Source organism: Elgaria multicarinata, chromosome 22 (genome assembly GCF_023053635.1).
Source record: "Elgaria multicarinata webbii isolate HBS135686 ecotype San Diego chromosome 22, rElgMul1.1.pri, whole genome shotgun sequence".
Classification (NCBI taxonomy): domain Eukaryota; kingdom Metazoa; phylum Chordata; class Lepidosauria; order Squamata; family Anguidae; genus Elgaria; species Elgaria multicarinata.
Window position 1 is genome coordinate 14140215 of NC_086192.1, and position 20601 is coordinate 14160815.

At 48.5% G+C, this 20601-nt stretch overlaps 1 protein-coding gene across 1 annotated transcript in view; it reads left to right on the forward strand.

Moving 5' to 3' along the window:
• The first annotated feature begins 20156 nt into the window (after positions 1-20156).
• TMEM132E (transmembrane protein 132E) overlaps positions 20157-20601 on the forward strand; it is a 105905-nt gene continuing 105460 nt past the window's right edge. Inside the window, exon 1 of the mRNA XM_063146464.1 lies at positions 20157-20271. Coding sequence (XP_063002534.1) covers positions 20196-20271 — 76 coding nt within the window. The 5' untranslated portion in view covers positions 20157-20195. The remainder of the gene's footprint in view (positions 20272-20601) is intronic.

Here is a 20601-nt window from a genome sequence, read left to right on the forward strand (position 1 = left end):
GTGGGTCTACCAAGAGACTTTGGACCAGGCTACCTGAAATGGAGCCTTCTCCTGCATGAGTCTACAGGAGTTTTAAGAATCGTAGAATCATAGAATTTTAGAATAGCAGAGTTGGAAGGGGCCTATAAGGCCATTGAGTCCAACCCCCTGCTCAATGCAGGACTCCACCCTAAGGCATACCTGACAGATGGAGCTTCTGCACTGAAAATCTGGGGGTCTGACGGACCTCTGAAATCACAGTGTGGTTAGGGGTGAGTTTAAAAAACCGCTGGTTTTTTAGGTGACGCGAGGGCTCGTTTCACGTTGATGGATGGCTAACTGAACACTTCCGTATTAGGAAAGATGCTGACAGCGAGGGAGGGGTAGTTTCAAGATTGACATCGGTGGCTAACCATTTGTGGCCTGCCTCTGGGTGAGGGGGGCAGGAGCTTTGCCCACACCACTGCTGCTGCCAGCCTGAGACTGACCACTAGCATACCTGGGATCCTCTGCCCCCAAAGAAAAAGGACCCCAGGTGTGAGACTTGCACTTCTTCTCTAGAACTTCAGAAGGACCAGCAGTGGTAGAGAAAAGTGTGTGCCTAATTTTGGGTGGGGGTGGGGAACTAGGCCTCATCTGGAGTATTGCGTCCAGTTCTGGGCTCCACAATTCAAGAAGGACGCAGACAAGCTGGAGCGGGTTCAGAGGAGGGCAACCAGGATGATCATGGGTCTGGAAGCAAAGCCCTATGAAGAGAGACTGAAAGAACTGGGCATGTTTAGCCTGGAGAAGAGAAGATTGAGGGGAGACATGAGAGCACTCTTCAAATACTTAAAAGGTTGTCACACAGAGGAGGGCCAGGATCTCTTATTGATCAGCCCAGAGTGCAGGACACGGAATAACAGGCTTAATTACAGGAAGCCAGATTCCGGCTGAACATCAGGAAAAACGTCCTGACTGTTAGAGCAGTACGACAATAGAACCAGTTACCTAGGGAGGTTGTGGGCTCTCCCACACGAGAGGCCTTGAAGAGGCAGCTGGACAACCCTCTGTCAGGGATGCTTTAGGGTGGATTCCTGCATTGAGCAGGGGGTTGGACTCGATGGCCTTTTAGGCCCCTTCCAAATCTGCTATTCTATGATTCTATAAGAAATGCCTCCCCCTTTCCCAACATGGCCAAAGCCAGCTTTCTTCGCTGGGTTTTCTTTTCTCTGTGTGTGTCTGCCTGCTTTTATTTGCTTCTTGTAGTACCATCCCAGGTTCCCCTTTGTGCATCTTTTTTATTTTACATGTTCTTTTTCTACGACTAAATTTGCATAAAATTCTGGAAAGTAAACAAACAAACAGGTCCACAAGTCCATGGAATCCACGGGATTCGTGTAAGGCCAGTCCGTGGGTCGGGTTTCTAGAAATCCAAGTTCACTGGATTCTGTTACGGATTTCTTCAACGTCATTACTTGTCTCCTCCCTGTTGTTTTGGACTGTACCTCCCATCAGCCACTGACCAGGGATGATGGATATTGTAGTTCAAAACATCCAGAGGGCACCGGGTGGCCAACCTCTGCTCCACGGTCTGGAGATACAGGTACGTTTGCTGGGTTTGAGATTCTGATCCTCCCAACGATAATAAACAAATACGGTCCTGTGCCTTGAGGCTGCATGCTGAGCAGGGCATCCGTCCATGACTGATGGAGTTGACACCCAGCACTGGCTCAGTGCTGCTTCCATTGCCCTGCGGGGATCCTCGCCTTGTGTGACTAATGCCTTTTCCTTGCCACGAGCTGCCTGGTGCCGGGGAGCCTGTTCTATTTGCAAGATGCCACTGGAACAGCAGGCACTTCCTCACCATGGCAGCTCGTGCGAGGGGGTCGTGGCACGTTATTTTATATCAAACGAAGTTGGGCTAAGCACCCTTCAGCCACAAGCAAGAAAAACAATATAGTCACCAAAAACTGCTTAAATAAATGTATATATCTTGTTCTCATTGGCAAATTCTTTACACTGCCCCAATTCTATTTCACAAATCTGTAAGTACGTATATATACATGTAAGTGTTCTATATATGTTCTATAGAGTGTTTCCGAGGAAGCAGTCCCTGGCGAAACAGGCTAATGTACCGGACTCCTGTTGCTATTGAATTTTTCATGCTGCAAAATTGTTTCGTTATTGAATAATTGCACACTGCAAAACGGTTGTTATCGAATTGTCTCATGTTACAAAACTGTTTTTGTTATTGAATGATTACCAAACGTTGTATAATTGGTTTCAACGTACTTTATTGTTAGCTCTGTTTACGCACATGCTACACGCCACTTATATGTATATATATGTACTTACAGATTTGTGAAATAGAATTGGGGCAATGTAACGTAACTTGCCAATGAGAACAAGATATATAGATTTATTTAAACAGTTTTTGTGACTCTTTGTTTTTCTTGCTTGTGGCTGGAGGGTGTTTATGACACATTTTGAAATGCTAAATTGAAAAGATACACCTTTACATGCTTTCTAAAGGCCGTGTGTGGGGCCCAATCTTAGTTCACGAGTGGGTGTGTTCCTTAGCTTGGGGGGTAACAGACGAGAAATCTCTTCTCTCCCATCTCACAATAGGATACTTACAGTTGCTTGCTTGCTCCGACCACTATACCACCCTGCCCGCACAGAATGGTCACCAAATGGGGAGGATAAGTATAGAATAGTTATGCAGATTGCCATTCAATTCTGCATGCTCATTCTTTGTTTCTAGACATTGGGGCAGTTACTGCCCCTCATCATAGGTTGAGGCACGTTGGTTGCTAGGCATGGAAATAGGTCTGAGATGAAAAATGGCTGCTGATATAGAAAGGAACAGATGGCTCCTCAAAGCAGGGGAAAGCTGTGATATTCTCTTGTGTAATTCATAGGGAGGGGAGTGCATTCTGGGTGACACTTTTCTATTAAAAGTTTGTAGGTTTGCGTCCTTTTCCTCTGAGGTTTTTAATGGGCTATGCTGGCAAAGTGATTTAATGGGCTATGCTGGCAAAGTGACTTTCAAACACTTGAGTGGGTGTTAGATCACTGTTTGGAACCATGAAAGGTCCTGGATGCTGCCACCGATATGTTCCGCTCGTAGCTACACTGCATCACAGGCTTTGTAGTCTTTAAGCTGAATAAACAGTGACCTATTTTCACACTTGGACGTTTTGCTTGGAAGAATAAAGCCAGCTTGGCATGGGAGGATTAACTTATACCGAGGAAGAGTTTAAACGTTGAAAGAATAAAGATAGTTCAATGGAGAACATTGGATACTTGAAAGCGTGGTGGTGAAGTTCTGCATGGCTTGAACCAGAATCCATTTTTCCTTTTAAAAAAGCACACACACACAGACATCAATGATGAGTCTGTTTTAAAGCTGCCCAGAATTTAGACTTGTTTGTCATGGTTGGCTTTTGATATCCCTTAAGTCTTGTTGACTCCCCAGTGGTCCCAGTTCAGCTGTGATCTTTTATTTACTGCCTTTTAGCTCCGTTCCAGGCTCTGCAGAGACTTTTGAGACGCATGGCGCTTTCAGAGTGTCATTCGTATCACAGACGCCTGTGAACATCTCTGCAGCCGTATTGCCAAATACCCCTGCATTTATCACATGGGCCTTGTGTTGCCAGCGTGTCCCACCACGGAGTCACAGCGGGGTACAGATGGTGCCATGCTTCTCAGCATGGCACGGTGGCAAATATTTTGCAACTTTTTACCTCTGCAGTTATCGCTCAGCAGGGAACTGTTGAATACAGATGTGAGGATTTGGGTTCTATATGCATTTCCTGGAGATAGATTGCTGTGTTGTGGTTAATTTCTGATGAGAGGTTAGGGTAACTGTGTGACCTGGAAACTCTCGCCCTTGGCCTCTGATGTGTGTGGCTAATCTGGGCCAAAGAAAGGTCTTTTGGACATGCTCAAAGGCACTGTCTTTGTCGTGACCTACAGCCCTTGAGCCTTGCAGTGTGCAGTGGAGAATTCTAATGAGGGTGAGGCACAGACTCTCTCTCTCTCTGTGTGTGTGTGTGTTAGTCACTGCCTTATTCAGGGCCGCCTTGGCCATTGGACACAGCTCTGCCATTGCCCTGGGGCTCAAAATCTCCATCTTCTCAGCCTCACAGACACCTCAGGTGAGGGTCCTTTAACAATCCACTCAGGGATAGAACTGATCACACTCAATTGGCTTTGGCTCCATGCTGAGACAACATCCTCCTATCGTCTTAGTAGAAGAGAGTTCCAGACAGCAAGATGTATTGGAGCTGTTCAGTGTCCTGCTTCTTCCTGCCTTGATCTTGCTACCAGCTTCCCCAGTGAGCTTCAAGGAACTACAGAGGTGGGGGGAAGTCACCTTTGCTATTTCTTTTCTTCTTAGAGGGATGTGTCCTGGATTTTGAAACAGGTTTATGGGAGGTAATGTCTAGTGAGACTGCATCCCATGTGCGAGGTATGACATTTCCATGGTGCACGAACACTATAGGAACGTGCTGTGGGAAAACTACATTTCCCCCACTCCTGGATGCCAGGGAGGGCACTGTTTTCAGTGCTGCCCTGTTACAGAAGAATTTTCTTGTGCCCCTCCCCCCCCCGAAAAAGTATGCTATAATGAAAGCTACCTCCCCCACCCCACATCTTAGGTGTGGTGTGAGAGATGGCTTCCTTAACGGAGAGGATCTAAGTTAGCTCTGATGGCTGTTCAAAGCTAGGAAATGTTACTGACCAGGTTCACTGCAGTGTCTGCCTGCTTTCTGTTGCCAGAGAGGGTTTTTTCTTAATCTTGAGTGCTGCTGTTTTGGGGATTACTGGGGCTCAGGGACTGAACACAGGTGAATGACAGGGCAGGAGGTCACGGGTCTGGAGTGCGTCCGTGAGCTTTGTGGATAAACTCCAGGACATTTTGTCTTTGAGGCTGAAGTACATCGCTTTGCATTGGGGTGTGTGTGTGTGTGTGTGTGTGTGAGAGAGAGAGAGAGAGAGAGAGAGAAATGGTGTTTGCTTGGTGGGTGTCTGATGCTGTTTCCTGCAGAGAGAGATTACTGCTCATCTTTCTCTTTCACCTTCCCCTGAAATCCATTCGTTGGAGCTCACTTTGAAAGATCTGTGATACGAATCGGCAACGAGGGGAGGGGAAGTCTTTGAGTTATGAGCAGGACTGAATTTGTAAATGCAGAGCGAAGGACTGGTTTTATTCCGTGAACTAATGCTGCGGCTTTCTCCTGGTTCAGGCTGCTGGGCCACCTATCCCCGTATTATCTGCTCTGGCTTGCGTCTCCAAGGGCTTTCTCAGCTAATCTAGCCAAGATCTTCAAACTGAAGATATCAAGGATTGAGCAGGCCTGTTCCATTGCCTCTGCTGAGACAACAGCTGCCTATGGCTCTCCCACAATTGGTAGCCATTCCACCAGGCTGCTTGAACTCTTTTCATCCTAGCTGGTCATTTATAAGGACTGTACTTATAAAAACCTCTGCCTGAGCGTACCTTCCCACCCCCTGATCCCCTTTTTTCCCCTTGTATGTCGTGTCTTTTAGATTGCTACGCCTGTCTGGAAGCCATTTGGGCTTAAGAGCAAAATCCAAATGCTTTAAATAAATGATTTTAAAATTATTTAAAGCATGTGCTTCTACCCCTGAGCCATGGGCCCATGAGGCAGAGGGATGCAGATTTGGGGCGCTGTGTGTGTATTGGTAAGGAAAAGGTACTCTGCACGTGTTCAGACATTTTTGCCTTTTGAATAGTTCTCACCATGGTACCGACACTGCATATGGCATGTTTGACCACAGAATGCAGGTAGGGGCTCAGCTGATGGAGTGCTCCTCCCCAGAGATACAATTCCATGCACACAGAAAGCCAGCAGGTCAGGGAGGAGGCTAGGCTTGCATACTTTCCCCTGAGATGCTTTCTTTCTTTCTTCCTTTCCTTTATGGAGGACAATTCTGACGTGGCACAGCCCAGACGTAGGTTGTCAACTTCAGTGAGAAATGAGGCTTTCATTCCTTGTACCTTTCAGGTTCCAAGACTATGTACTGATCCAGGGAAATAGGTTGTGGGGCTCAGAGTCCCTTCTCAGGCTATGTGATGACCCAAGTCTCTCCCACTGGCATTTGAACTATTAATTGCATTAAAACTGGAGGTGGGGATTTGGAGAAGAAATTGTGGATCAGAGTGCCTCTGACCATACTCAGAGTGGTTTTCCCCTAAGGTTAGAGCGAAGTGGCAGTTTTCAGGCCATGGGACATGAATCCCAATATGCTGATGTTTTAGCACCTCCTATTTTTAGACATTTAAGAATCCTCCCACACACCCCGGTGCCGTATACGCATAGCACTCACACCTAGGACATGCAGGAAAGGAGAAAAAAAGCGCAACGCCTTCAGGTTTTCCTATCAAAGGAGACGTCAACGCGGAAAACCATCGATAGCTCCCGGTGACAATTCTCTCTTTCCAAGCAACAAGGGATAAACGCCTCGGCAAATCAAAGGGAGGATTTGCGAACACTTAGAATGTGCAGAGGAATGAATCCCTACGATGCATCTGATTTCCATGGAACAAGAGGCGGTTTTGATCATGACTCTTGCAGCCCTCGGTTACCTCCTAATGCCAGTCTCTCCGTTTCCTGACCTTTAGCCCAGGACATATTATGGGCTCCAAATCTGCTAGACCAGAACCCTAAAACTGCGTTTTCTGGATGCCTTTGCAAAGAGGAAGTCAGACAACCAGTGCTAAACCCGGATCGGAGATGGCCACCCATTTGGATGGCTTTATAAGAAGGTTGGATAAATTCCTGGAGGAGAAGGCTATCCATGGCTACTAGCCCTGATGACTCTGTGCTACCTCTAGTATCAGAGGCAGAAAGCCTATATGCCCCAGTTGCTGGGGAACATGGGCAGGAGGGTGCTATTGCACCATGTCCTGCTGGTGGGTTCCTGGTGGACAGCTGGTTGGCCACTGTATGAACAGATCTGAATTGCTTTGAGTCTGGAATTGCTTTGAGTCTCCGGTCTCCACAAAGCATCTGATCAGTGAGCCACCTGGGAGATCCAATCGGGTGTGGAAGCAGCCTGTGTTTTGAAGCCTTTAAGTCACTTCTCATGTTCCCACTGGTAGAGGCTTTATCGAGTGCGAATCTCACGTTGGCACGTCCTGAATAGCTGAGAAGTGTCAGCCGGGCTCCCCGAAGGCGACAGAAGAGGACATGCCAAGGGCTTCATTTTTGGAGGGAAGGCGGGTAATTAGCACGATCATGGGACTGCCTCTATCAGGGGTGAAATAACCTGGACTACCTCTCCCATCATCCCCAGCATGACCAATGTTCAGGGATGATGGGAGTTGGAGTCTGGTGCCAGGTTGCTTTCCTGTGAAGACACACCTGGTGGAAAATGGAACAGTCTCATAGAATCTTAGAATAGCAGAGTTGGTTCCATTGTCGTACTGCTCTAACAGTCAGGGTGTTTTTCCTGATGTCCAGCCAGAATCTGGCTTCCTCTAACTTGAACCCATTAGTCCATGTCCTGCACTCTGGGAGGATTGAGAAGGGATCCTGGCCTATTTACCTTCCGCAGGAATGTACCTCTGTCCACCTTCTTCTTCAGGAGTTTAATGCCAGCTCTGAAAAAAGGGGCTTCTCTTTCTCTATATATCAAAGCTATAAGCCTTTTCCTCTCCTCTGGGAAGGATCACGACGATATCAAAATAAGAGACGGTGGCAGCGGCGGCTTTACCTGTGAGGAATGTAGTGAAAAGGGTGTTTTGCCACCTGTCCTACCTCGCAGGGTTTGTGCGTGGATGTACTGGTTTTTTCACACAGCGAAAGCGTTTTGAAAACAGAACCACTGGCCCGGATGGCAGGGGGAACTTACATGCATGTTCTAGCTCTGGATTTCTTCCGCCCACTTGGGTGTTGGACTTTGATGGCTTACACTTCATTTCATTTTCATGTCATTTATTATGTTTCTATACCACCCCGTAGCTGAAGCTCTCTGGGTGGTTTGCCAAAAAGGGTCCCCTTCGACTGTAGGATTTGAGATTTATATAAAATGCAATTCAGAAGGGAGCCTGGAATATCCACAAGAAAAGGTTGATATACCTTGATATAAGCTTAGGCTGATATACCAACTACGCCCTTATCGGGATGGAGATAGCCTAGCTACAGTGATCCATGCTCTGATAACCTCTTGTTTGGATTATTGCAATGCATTATAAGTGGGGCTGCCTTTGAGAACGGTTCGGAAACTTCAACTGGTACAAAACAGGGCAGCCCGCCTACTAACAGGGACTGGCCGATGAGACCACATCACGCCATTCCTTTTCCAGCTTCGTTGGCTGCCAATCCAGGTCCGGGCCCGATTCAAAGTGCTGGTATTAACATTTAAAGCCCTAAACGGCTTGGGGCCAGGCTATCTGAAGGAACGCCTCCTCCCATATGTACCTGCCCGGACCTTAAGATCATCCACAGGGGTCCTTCTTCGTGAGCCCCTGCCAAAGGAAGTGAGGCAGGTGGCTACCAGGAGCAGGGCCATCTCTGCTGTGGCACCCCGGCTGTGGAATGAGCTCCCCAGAGAGGTCCGCCTAGTGCCTACACTGTACTCCTTTCATCGCCAGCTGAAGACCTTTTTATTCTCTCAGTATTTTAACACTTAATTTTAACTTAAATTTTATTCTAATTCTGTATTTTAATCTTATATCAATTTCTGCTGCGTGGCTTTATCCTGATTGTGCTTTTTATACGGTATTTTGTATTTGTGTTTTTAGACTGTTGGTTGTTTTATCATGGTTTTAATTTTTGTGAACCGCCCACAGAGCTTCGGCTATTAGGTGGTATAAAAACATCATAAATAAAATAAATTAAATTAAAGGCCTTTTGGAACAGTCTAAAGGTGCATCTAGTTGAGTATCATCCTTCTCATGGTAGCCAAGCAGACGCCGGCAGGAAGCCCATGAGTTGGTCAAGAAGCCACCAACATTCTCATGGCGTTAAGCCCTGGCCTCTGGTAGTCAAAAGTCTCTGGCCGATCACCTTTTGATAGACATCTTAGATCCCCTTTGAAGACCATTTAAGCCAGGACTGTAGTACCTCTTTCAGCCTGAAGGTTGAATTCTGTGTCGGAAAAGTAGTGGGTGGAACCAGAGGTAAAAGGGCGGAGTCCAAATGATCCCCAATAGTGTGATATTTCAGCTTCAAGCTATTATGGCCAGTAAGTCAGCCTTCAGGGAATGGGAGGAGAACTGCACACTAGCTGGGAGATTGCTAAGGTTGTTCACCACTTTGGTTCCGTATCCAAATCCCGAAGTTGGCCATGGCGATTCGGACCCGGTTCGGAGAGGTCCGAAGTGGGTTGCATCAATGCGAAGAGCTTTGGATCACTTCAAACCGATCCAGGTGATGGTGAGCTGCTGCCCCCCCCCACCCCCCAAGCTGCACGAGTGGCCAGGACTTACCTTTACTATGAGACTATAGACCCACCATCTTCTGTAAAATGGCAGATTGCACGGAGGAAGCCAGATGCTCACGTGGCTCAGCGGCTTGCTGTGTTTGGGGTGTGTGTGAGTGGGGTAGGGGGAGTCCAATCGGCTCCCGGTTGGCTTCACATACAGAATAACAGTTTGGATGTCTGAGGTGCGATTAGGATCCTGATCTGAAGCAGGTTAGATTGGGCCGACTTTAGATCAGTGACTGATGTCGACCTAACCTACCTCACAGGGTTGTTGTGAGGTTAAAACGGAGAGATGGAGGAGGGCTGAGTAACCCACCTTGGGTTCCTTGAACGAGGAAAAAAGCCGGGATGCATATGTAATACTCAAATCAAATAAAAAATAATGCCTTGAATCAGCCTCCGAAGCGGGTTTGAGACTCGGTGCACAGCCCTAGAATTACCAACTGGCCAGTGATCGGGGAAAGGGGTGTGAGCCACGGGGATTGGGTGTAGCCATCTGCTGAACCCATGCAGGCCAAATTGGACAGCCGGAGTCCCTGAACCTCTGATCTTAGCCCGTGGCCATCACCACATCTTCGATGGTGGGCGCTCTCCAGCTGGAATTTCGGGAGCTGTGCCAGATCTCGGCCCAAACTGCCTTCCAAAAGTGCTGTGTGTGTGTGTGTGTAAAAACTATTCCCCCCTTTTTCTGGCAAGCAGATGATGTGATGAATCCAGGCCAAGCTTGGCTGGAGGGGGGGGGGCATCTAACCAGCAGGTGGAAGCAGGTGGGGGGACATTTCTGCAAGGCAAACACACGACAACCAGCCATCTGCTCCTTAAGGGCTCTTCTGCCGAAACATCCTCCTGGAGAGGGAAACGGCTTTGCGGGGAGTCCGCCGTCTTTTTGCTTTTGCAATGGGAAGGCACAGCGCATTTTATTAGGGTGCGCATCCGGGGATTTTGTTCGTTTGTTAAAGGGGATGCTCCTCCATAAAGGACATTATGCTTATTCATTTATTTATTTATTAAACAGTGTAGACACTGATGCTTTACTTCGCTTTTGGCTTGCTTGACCACGGGAGGGCCGTTGCAGGTGAAGGGGGTGTGAAGAAGACCCTTCTCAAGCCAGAGAAGGGCCTTAAGAAGTGATATCAGCTTCCTCTTGGCCTTTTTGAAGTGTGGCTCCCGGCAGGGAGGCTCCCAGGGAGAGCGATTCCTTTTTGCTTCCGCTACCGGGAGCAACAGCATACTGTTGGGGGCAGTGGAACAGCCATAGGGCAGCTGCATCTGGACCCCCCTCTGGATCTCTGCTCAGTGCCCCCTCCTCCAATTTGGCACCTATTGCTTGAGGAATTAGGGGGTGTCTGGGCACATCCGGCATACCCCTTGTGCACACCTATGTGGAAAGGTGCTGGATCTAGTTATGGCAGGGCGCCCTAGGACGTCTTGCAGTGCTTGAAGATATTTTAAGTGCCAGTGTGGTGTAGCGGTTAGAGTGTCGGTCCAGGACACAGGAGACCTGGGTTCGAATCCTCACTCAGCCAGGAAGCTCTGACTCTGTCATGAGGATAAAAGGAAGAGGAGGAGGAGGAGGAGGAGGAGGAGGAGGAGGAGGAGGAGGAGGAGGAGGAACAAATAAGCCCTCTTGGATTCCTTGACAGAGGGGGAAAAAACCCGTGGTACATATGTAATAAATATGTCATAAATATCTCTTCTCCGTCATCCCAGAGTGCAGGAAATGGACTAATGGGCTCAAGCTACAGGAAGCCAGATTCCAGCTGGACATCAGGAAAACCGTCCTGACTGTTAGAGCAGTACAACAACAGAACCCATGACGTAGGGAGGTCGTGGGCTCTCCCACACTAGAGGCCTTCAAGAGGCAGATGGACAGCCATCTGTCAGGGATGCTTCAAGGTGGATTCCTATGCTTGAGCAGGGGGTTGGACCCGATGGCCTTATAGGCCCCTTCCAGCTCTACTATTCTATGATTCTATGAGTGCCGCATGGCCTTGTGGAGAATCCCACCTTGCTAGAGTTCTGCATTTGTGGATTAGATGGACCCCAATCTCCGATCCACCATTATCAGGGTATTTCCAAGGATTTGACAAATTCATGGAGCATAAAGTCTACCAATGGCTCTTAGTTTCATAAACCGAATGGAGCCCCCATGTACTGAAGAAGTATATCTGATCTGTGGCACAAACCGCCTCTTTCTCGCTCTGTCTGTGAGCTTTCAACACGTCTCCGGATGACCCCTGCTGCGGCGGACAGAACATGTGAATTTCGGCAGTGAAGTTCTCCCCCCCATAATGCTTCTGTTGGCAGCCAGGGGGCGCTGTGCTCCTCCTCTATCTGGTTGGTACGGTGGTGAACTTGACCGAGGAGATACTTACTAACAGCTGTCTAGGGAGGAGTGTGCCCACACCAAAGCACACATTCTTAGTGGTGCATTAGCAGCTAGTGCCCAGGATGGCAGCTTTGGTGGAAGGACTTGCTTGTTAGAACTGCGATGACATTCCTATTTTTATTATTTTTACCAACAGCGTGCTAGTCTCCATGCAGCCTGTGCAAGGGGGCACGATTCTGCATGGGTCCTTAGACAGAACTGAAAGGTGCTGGGTTGGGGAAGGCTACTTTATTTGAACTACACCGTGGCTCCGATTTCAGTGGGGCTGTGAACCCATTCCGGGGTTTCATTGACAACGAGCCAGAACTACACCCACACCCACACCCACACCATGCTTCTTGGTCGCCTCTGTGCATTCATTCTTTGCTTCCAAGCTAGTTACACCTAGCTGTTTCCTGCCCCTTTCCTTAGGAGGAGATACGTTGGTTGCTAGACATGCAAATAGGGCTGAGATGCGGGCGGGGATTGGCACGACGGCCAACTCCATGACCTCCACGACCCCGTTCCATCTCTCTCTTTAGAGCTGGCTAGATCATCGCAAACACGACGCAGCGGGCATTCAAAGAAAGCATTGGAATTTGACCCTAGTTTTTGTTGTTTTTAAACGTTCCGTCATTTATCCCAGATGCAATTCCTGCTCTGGTCACAGCATCTGAAGCTGGCGTGAGAGTTCCCTGTAAATCCCCACTGACAGGCAGATCTCAGTCGGTGTCCAAGAAAGCTGTCGGGTGGGCCTCCCTTTTCTGTCTCTGGCCGGTTCCAGCAGCTGTCAAAACGGGAGCCATAAATAACATTCCGAAGTGAGGCTGGCCCTGCGCAGCGTGCGTGCGCATGAAATAGCCGTTTATCAGAGCTTTGGAAAAATAATCAAGCTACCCTCTAGGCAGTGCCAGGAAGCTGCCAAAGATAAACTTACAGGCAAGGAAAGGGGGGGATTGGATCCCGGCAGCAAAATTTAAAATCTCCAGTTGAACGAAATTCCAACCGCTGCCCAGTCTGGTAAATCAATCGCTGTGGCTTGAGCAGAAAAATCAATGCTGGGCACAGAGAGGCAGCGTGGTGTATTAGACTGAGAATTGGACTCGTGTCAAGCGTGGCCTGGGTTCAAATCACTGCTCAGCCACCAAGGTCACTGGGTGACCTTGGGAGACCTGTGCTGTCTAAATCTAACCAATTTCACATGACCCCTGAGTGTGTTTAGAGTGCCTTCCTTTCATTGTGAGCCCAGCCCTACAACCCTGACAATCTTCCATGTCTTTCACTAAAATACATACATTTATTGAATGATTTGATTAGGATCCTGCCAAGAAAACAGCGCTCGAGGCAGCGAAGGATCATAGGAACTAATTAAAAACAATTGGTTAAAACCATAAAACAAACTCGTTAAAAACACAACAATAACAGAATAAAAACCAACAGGCCAACAGACCAGCTTACATGTCAAAGGCCTGCTGGAACAGAGATTATTATTTATTTATTTATTTATTTATTTATTTATTACATTTATATACCACCCCATAGCCAAAGCTCTCTGGGCGGTTTACAAATAAAGATGTAAGCAAATATACAAATAAAGAGGAAAAATGGGTAATCAGCACAGCTGACCTTAGACCAGGATTTATTTATTTATTTATTGCATTTCTATACCGCCCAATAGCCAAAGCTCTCTGGGCAGTTCACAAAATTAAGACCATTCAAGTATAAAACAACAGTATAAAACCATAATATAAAATACAATATAAAAGCTCAACCAAGATAAAAACAGCAGCAATGCAAAAAATACAAATTTAAAACAGCAAGTTCAAATTAATTTATAGATTGTTAAAATATTGGGAGAATAAAAAGGTCTTCACCTGGCGTTTAAAAGAATATAATGTAGGTGCCAAGCGAACCTCCTTAGGGAGCTCATTCCACAGCCGGGGTGCCACAGCGGAGAAGGCCCTGCTCCTCCTGGTAGCCACCTGCCTCACTTTCTTTGGCCGGGGCTCGCGGAGAAGGACCCCTGAGGATGACTTTAGGGTCCAGGCAGGTCCACCAACTTGAAAAAGGACCCGTCTGGTTGTACAGATGACTTACGGAGGCCACAGAGATGTTAAACTAAAAGCCTTGTGTGTTTTACGCCCCTGCAAATTTTCCCCTACCTGAACTTATTACTCACCTGGCCAAACTCCAGTAGCTGGCAGGAGATGCAGGTCATAAAGTCGGTTAATGAGGTTTTATTCTATTTTATTCTATGGCTGTCATTTTAGACAGACATCCTCGGATTTGAATGTTCCGTCTTAGGATGTAGGCATGTGTTTGTGTGTGCGTGTAATGTAGCGTGTACATGTAGCGATTCCTAGGGAATGTTCCTCACCTGTTTTAGTTAACGCACGACATCCCACTCAGAAGTTATGATACCCCTCCCTTATTATTCATTTATTTACTCGTTTTCTGAATCGCCCTATAGCTGAAGCTCTCAAGGTGACATACGTAATGAAAGCAAAACACAAACTGAGCAGTAACTCAGCCAATTACACTTAAAGAAAAGAAACGGAACTTTGAAAGCAGGAATATCGAAGCACCTGAAAGGTCTGGAGCAGCTACAAACACGGAGAAAGGCCAGTCTGAAAATGCAGCTTTAGAGATATTGTTAAAAGTAAAACAAGCAACGGATAAAACATTCAACTGAAAGGCCTGAGAGAATAAAAACATCTTCGTCTGACACCGAAAAGTCAACAAAGTCTTTGGCGGAGATGCTACAGTTTGGGAGCCAGAATAAAAAAGTCCTGTTTATAAGTAGCCACCAATGTCACTATGTCTTGGAACAGGGCCAATGATGGTTTCAGGGCAAACACAAAGAGCCGTTCCCCCAGATACTTTTTTTTCAGGCTTTATAAGTTAACAGCAACACCTTGAATTAATCCTGGAAATAAACAGGGATGGTACAATACTGGCACAATATAGCCATAACATCCATTAGTCTCCATATTTTGTACCAACTGACATTTTTGGACTGTCTCCAAGGGCCGCCCCACATACAACACATTGCAGTAGTCTAGACATCACGAGTCCCTTTCCAGCTAGTGTTGTGGGAGGAGACATCCCCCCTCCTGCGTACCCTAGATATTGATCCATTCTGCCCCAAACATTTCCTGGGCTGCAATACCAGTGGGGTTGTTTTAGCTTATCCTTGCTTCATTTCCTTCCTGGGCTCTCTAGTGAAACTGACGAGGCTGGGGGAAATCACGGCCAGTTTCACTAGAGAGCAGAGAAAGGGGGGGGGGGCAGTGAAGGATCTTCCTTTCCAGTGAAGGAAAGAAAAAAAAAGGTGACGGGGCTTGAGCAGTCTGCTTCATTAGCACCCCTGAATATAATGATGCCCTGAGCTTCCATGCAATTGACACAGCTTTGCCTCTCACATGTCAATTCCACATGAGGAGTTTTAGGATGGACTCTGTAGGATGTCTAGAAAACACTTCTCTCCCTATAGTCTTTGAGAAGCCACACCTAGTCACTGCAGAGCCATACTGGGCTAGTTGGACCAGCATTCTGAATAAGGAGAATACAGCATTGCACACTCATATATTTCCAGACACGTGCTTGTTTGAGGTCTAATATATCACTGTGCTCAAGAGCCTAAGGATGAAATCTTATGCATGTTTAGACAGAAAAAAATCCTACAACTTGTAGGACTTTTTTCTGTCTAAACATGCATAAGATTGTAGGACTTTTTTCTGTCTAAACATGCATAAGATAGTAGGACTTTTTTCTTGTCTATGACTTTTTTTTTTGTTTAAACATGCACAGGATTGCACCTTAAGCTGTGAATTAGCTTCTGATCTCACCTCTGCAATGACTTCACTAGACAAATCACTTCTTTCACAACCATATCCCCCTTGTCTACAATACGGCGATAACAGTACTGGCCTTCCTTAAAGGGTTGTTGTTTTAAGGATCACCGAGCCAGTGCACGCAAACACTTTTAACCCACTTTAAAGGACGATTACATCCTCTTATGCCACCATATATTATTGGAGTAGTGTGGGAACTGGTGCACCACCAACCCCACTCCCTGCAAAGGCGACAAAGGAATTGGCTTCCAGCCAAGTGGTTTTTCCGTCAGGCTGCATAGAGACGAGCTGTCAGATTCCGCAAATACGTTTGACGTGTCAAATTCGGTGTGAAAATTTCCATCTTCTAATTCTGGAGCTGTCCAATTACCATAACAAGATTTGGGTTGAATGGGAAATGTCATTGCAAGCGTTTGACCTCCCTCTGTTAGCCTGGATTATTATTATTATTATTTTAGATTTATTATTTTTTTAACGTCACTGACATCAGGAAGACTTTCATGAGCGTTGGCTGCAATTAGGCATTCAAACAGCGGTTAATTTGGGGAAAGAAAGGAAAAGTTAGTGGATGGTTTTGGAACAGGCTGTTTCGTCAGCACCCCTAAATAGATTCACGTCCTGAGCAACTGCTTGGGTCGTTTGTATAGTTGGGCTGGCTCTGGAAGTAACGTGCACTTCAGAGCATATGCAGAGAGCCCCTTTTCAAAATCTCTGGGCAGATTTAGAACATAAGTGCCATGCTGGATCAGACCATGGTTCCATCTAGTCCACTACTTGGTTCACACAGTGGCCGACCGGCTATTGACCAGGGACCAACAAAGCAGGAAGAAAGATGCTTTTGAACTGTGGCGTTGGAGGAAAATTCTGAGAGTGCCTTGGACTGCAAGAAGATCAAACCAGGCCAGACTCCAGGAAATCTAGCCAGACTGCTCACTTGAGAGAATGATATTAAAGGCAAAACTGAAGAAGTTTGGCCACATAATGAGAAGACAGGACACCCTGGAGAAGATGCTGATGCTAGGGAAAGTGGAAGGCAAAAGGAAGAGGGGCCGACCAAGGGCAAGATGGATGGAGGATATTCTGGACTCGACCTTGGGGGAGCTAGAAGTGGCGACGGCCAACAGAAAGCTCTGGTGTGGGCTGGTGCATGAAGTCACGAAGATCCGGAAGGGACTGAACGAATAAACTACAACAAAGCAGGACATGGTGTGCAACAGCACCCTCCCACCCATGTTCCCCAGCAACTGGTGCACACAGGTTTACCATCTCAAATACTGGAGGTTGGCTACAACCGTCAGGGCTAGTAGTGAACACGCAGGCTCACTGCCCATAAGCTGTAAACGCAAGGGATGATTTGCACGTGAGAAAAGGCCAGTGCAAATAATTTGTCTTAGAAGGGGCTGCAGGATCGAACAATGCCTACGTACATTCTGAAAGAAGTTAGACATGCGGCTACAGGAGAGAAGACCTTCTCAGTGGTGGCATCTCAGCAAAGGAATAAACTTCCCAAAGAGGTTCACCTGGCACCATCATTGTTATCTTTTCAGTGTCAGACAGACACTTCCTTTTTCCTAACGGATTTTAGACAGCTAGTTCTAGGTTATTATGGTTGTTTTATCAATTCCTGTGCTGTTTATTGTCCCGCATTATATAGCAGTTGCATCTTATTCTTTTAAATATTTGTACAGTCTTTTATATTTTTAACTGTGCTTTAAAATGGCAATTTAGTTTTTAAGGGGTTGTAATCAGCCCAGAGAACATTAGTTGTGGGTTAGACATATACTAAACAGTCCAGGTCCGGGCCCGATTCAAAGTGCTGGTATTGACAATTAAAGCCCTAAACGGTTTGGGGCCAGGTTATTTGAAGGAACGCCTCCTCCCATATGTACCTGCCCGGACCTTAAGATCATCTACAGGGGCCCTTCTCCGTGAGCCCCTGCCAAAGGAAGTGAGGCAGATGGCTACTAGGAGGAGGGCCTTCTCCACTGTGGCACCCCGGTTGTGGAATGAGCTCCCCAGAGGCGCCTACACTGTACTCCTTTCGTCGCCAGCTGAAGACCTTTTTATTCTCTCAGTATTTTAACACTTAATTTTAACTTAAATTTACATTTTACTGTTCTAACTCTGTATTTTAATCTTACATCAATTTTGCTGCGTGGTTTTATCCTGGTTGTGCTTTTGATACTGTATTTTGTATTTGTGCTTTTAACCTGTTGGTTGTTTTATTATGGTTTTAATTTTTTTGTGAACCGTCCAGAGAGCTTCGGCTATTGGGCGGTATAAAAATGTAATTAATTAATTAATTAATTAATTAATGAACTCCTGGGGCTGGTTCGTGCACGCCTGTGGGGATTTGAACTCAGGTCTTCCCAACCCAACACTGTAACTATTAACATTTGATTGGCTCTGAGTATCTCTGCATTTCTTTATTGAACACATGATAGCTGGCAGCTGACTGTGTGAACAGCCCAAAGCAGTGATATGAAAACATGCTCTCTGTGACGTTAGAGTTTATGATAATGACTTGAGGAACCACCACTTTGACAATGATTTAGCACAGTGCATCGTTAAGCTATGGAGTTCGTTACTGGACGACAAAATTGGGTGACTTTAAATCGGGTGACTTCCTTTCTCTTGGTGCGAACCATCTTGTCCTCAGGCGGCACAATTCCTTGGGTGGCCCTACTAAGTCCTATCGGTCTGAGCGGAGCTCTCTCCTCCGACAAAGGCTGGCTCCGTTCTCCTGTCCTAAAACCTTTCTTCTCCGGACTGACCCCTGGCTGGCTGGAGGGGATGATGAGGCCTGTAGTCCAACACACCAGGTTTGGAGGGCTGAGGCTGTGTGTTTGCAAAGGCCAGGTTCCAATCTAGCCAACGTTTCAAGCCAGTAAGCTTTGAACCGCCGCCTTTTCCATCGCTGATCGATGATGATGATGCGTGTGCGTGCGTGTGAAAAATCTGTCTGTGAAAAACCTGTATTGGCTTTGGGGCAGTGGCGCTGGAGTCCAGCCACGGAGGCGGAGGGGCCGCCTGTGTTGACTCCCCCTTGGCCTGATCCTGGCCCTCCTCTCTTCCACGACACCCCAACCTAAGCGCTCACACATTGAGCTGAGGGGGCTGCTCCCCAACATCCCGCCCCCCCCCCCGTATTTTAAAAAAACAACACCACTTTTCAAATTTGTCTTCAAATGGCCTCCAAACCAGACGGTCTCCCCCACTCTCTCTGGACGCCCCCCTCCCCCAAAAAACTTTAGGCTGGCTACGGGCCCTCCCCCGCGCCCGGTTCCAACGCAGCGCAAACCCGGATCGCCTCCCGTTCGCACGGCCGCGTGTCGGGGAGGGGGGCGTGCGTGCACGGGAGTGGTGGGCGTGCACACGGCGGCTCAGAAACTCCCGGGGAAACACGTGATGAGAGGGAAAGGGGGAGGGGGCGGAGGCGGAGGCGGACGGGCGTCCTCCCGGCTGCTGCGGCCGGCTGGGAGAAGGCTCACAGCGGCGCATCCTCGCCGCGGAGACGGAGGGCGCCCGACGGGGGAGGCTCAGCCGAGGCGGCTCTTCCCCGGCGCCGAGAGGGGGCGTCCTCCGGGCACGGTGGGCGAGCGGCGGCGGCCTTCCGGAGCTCCGCCGCCTGCGTCCTCCCGGTGGCGCCGCTCCCTCGCCCCCCCCCCCGGCCAGGAACTTTCCTCCTCCTCCTCCCCCCCCCTCTCCTCCTCCTCCTCCTCCATCACCGGATCCGACTTGCCCCGCTCCACCTCGGACGCCCCAGCGAAGAAGCACCGCCCGCTCGCTCGCCGTAGGATTATAGCAACGACCCCCCTCCCTCCCTCTCTCCCTCCCTCTTTTTTTTCCGGGGGGGGGAGAATCTCCCCCTTAATTTATAGCTCCCCTCCTCCTCCTCCCACTTCCTATTCTTTATTCTTATTTTTTTCCTCCTCCCGGTGGAGGTGGGGAATCTCAGCGCTCCCCCCTATTTCTGCCCTCTCCTCCTCGCACTTGGTTTCCTTTGCTCCCCAATTTTTTTTAAAAAAAGGGGGGGCTTTGCATCAAGAGCTCCTGCGTTGCTTCCCCTTTCTCGCTTTTTGTATCTCCACCCGCTGGAATTGTGGATTTTGATTTTTGGTTTTTTTGCTTAGCGGTGCCCCCCCCCTTCGACCGCCCTCTCCCCGATTCCCCCCCCCCCCCTGCGCCCATCTGGATCGAATATATTAGCCCTGGATTGCTGCTTGCTTTGCCCAGCCCTCCGCTGAATCTTTGGAAACCGCCCCCCCCCCCCGCACCGGAGTGAACACGGAGTCCTAGCTTGGTGTTTTTTCGGCAGGCGAAGCGGGGGACCCCCGCTTGGGTGGAAATCTGGGGCGGCTCGAGGAAGCGGTCGGTGGGTCCCCCTCCTTTGCCCATCTGCGGCTGCCCCCTCTTGGGCTCCGGGGGGGCTACCTCCCGCCCCACACCTGCCTTCCGCATCCCCCCGGGAGGGCGCGCCGCTGGTTTGGCTTCCGCTCCGGATCGCACGTGCTGGGCTTCGCTTTGCTCCCCGCCTCGCCCCGGATTCCGCCATGGCCTTGGAGAGGAGGCGAACTCGCTCCGGACCCGCCGCCCTCCTCTGTTGCATCGGGGCGCTGATCAGCCACGGTGAGTGCGCGAGTGAGCCCCCGCCCAGGGCAGCTCTCGGGAATGACAAAAAGACCAGAGTGTCTCTGAGGATCTGCAGAAGGCAGATCTAGTAGCTCCCTAGAACTCCAGAATGTGGGAGAAGGGGGGTGAATCTCTCTTAAGCATGTGCAGAGTGCGTCTGCCAACAACAGAGGGTGCCCCTGAGTGTATATCGAAAGCGCCCCTCTCTTGAATTTGCTGCAGCCGGGCCAGGGTGGTGGTGGGGAGGGCGCGTAGCCAGCTAACTAGTTTGGCACCAGGGCATCAAAGCATGTGCAAAGTGTGTTTCCGTCCTACGGCTTCCAGGGA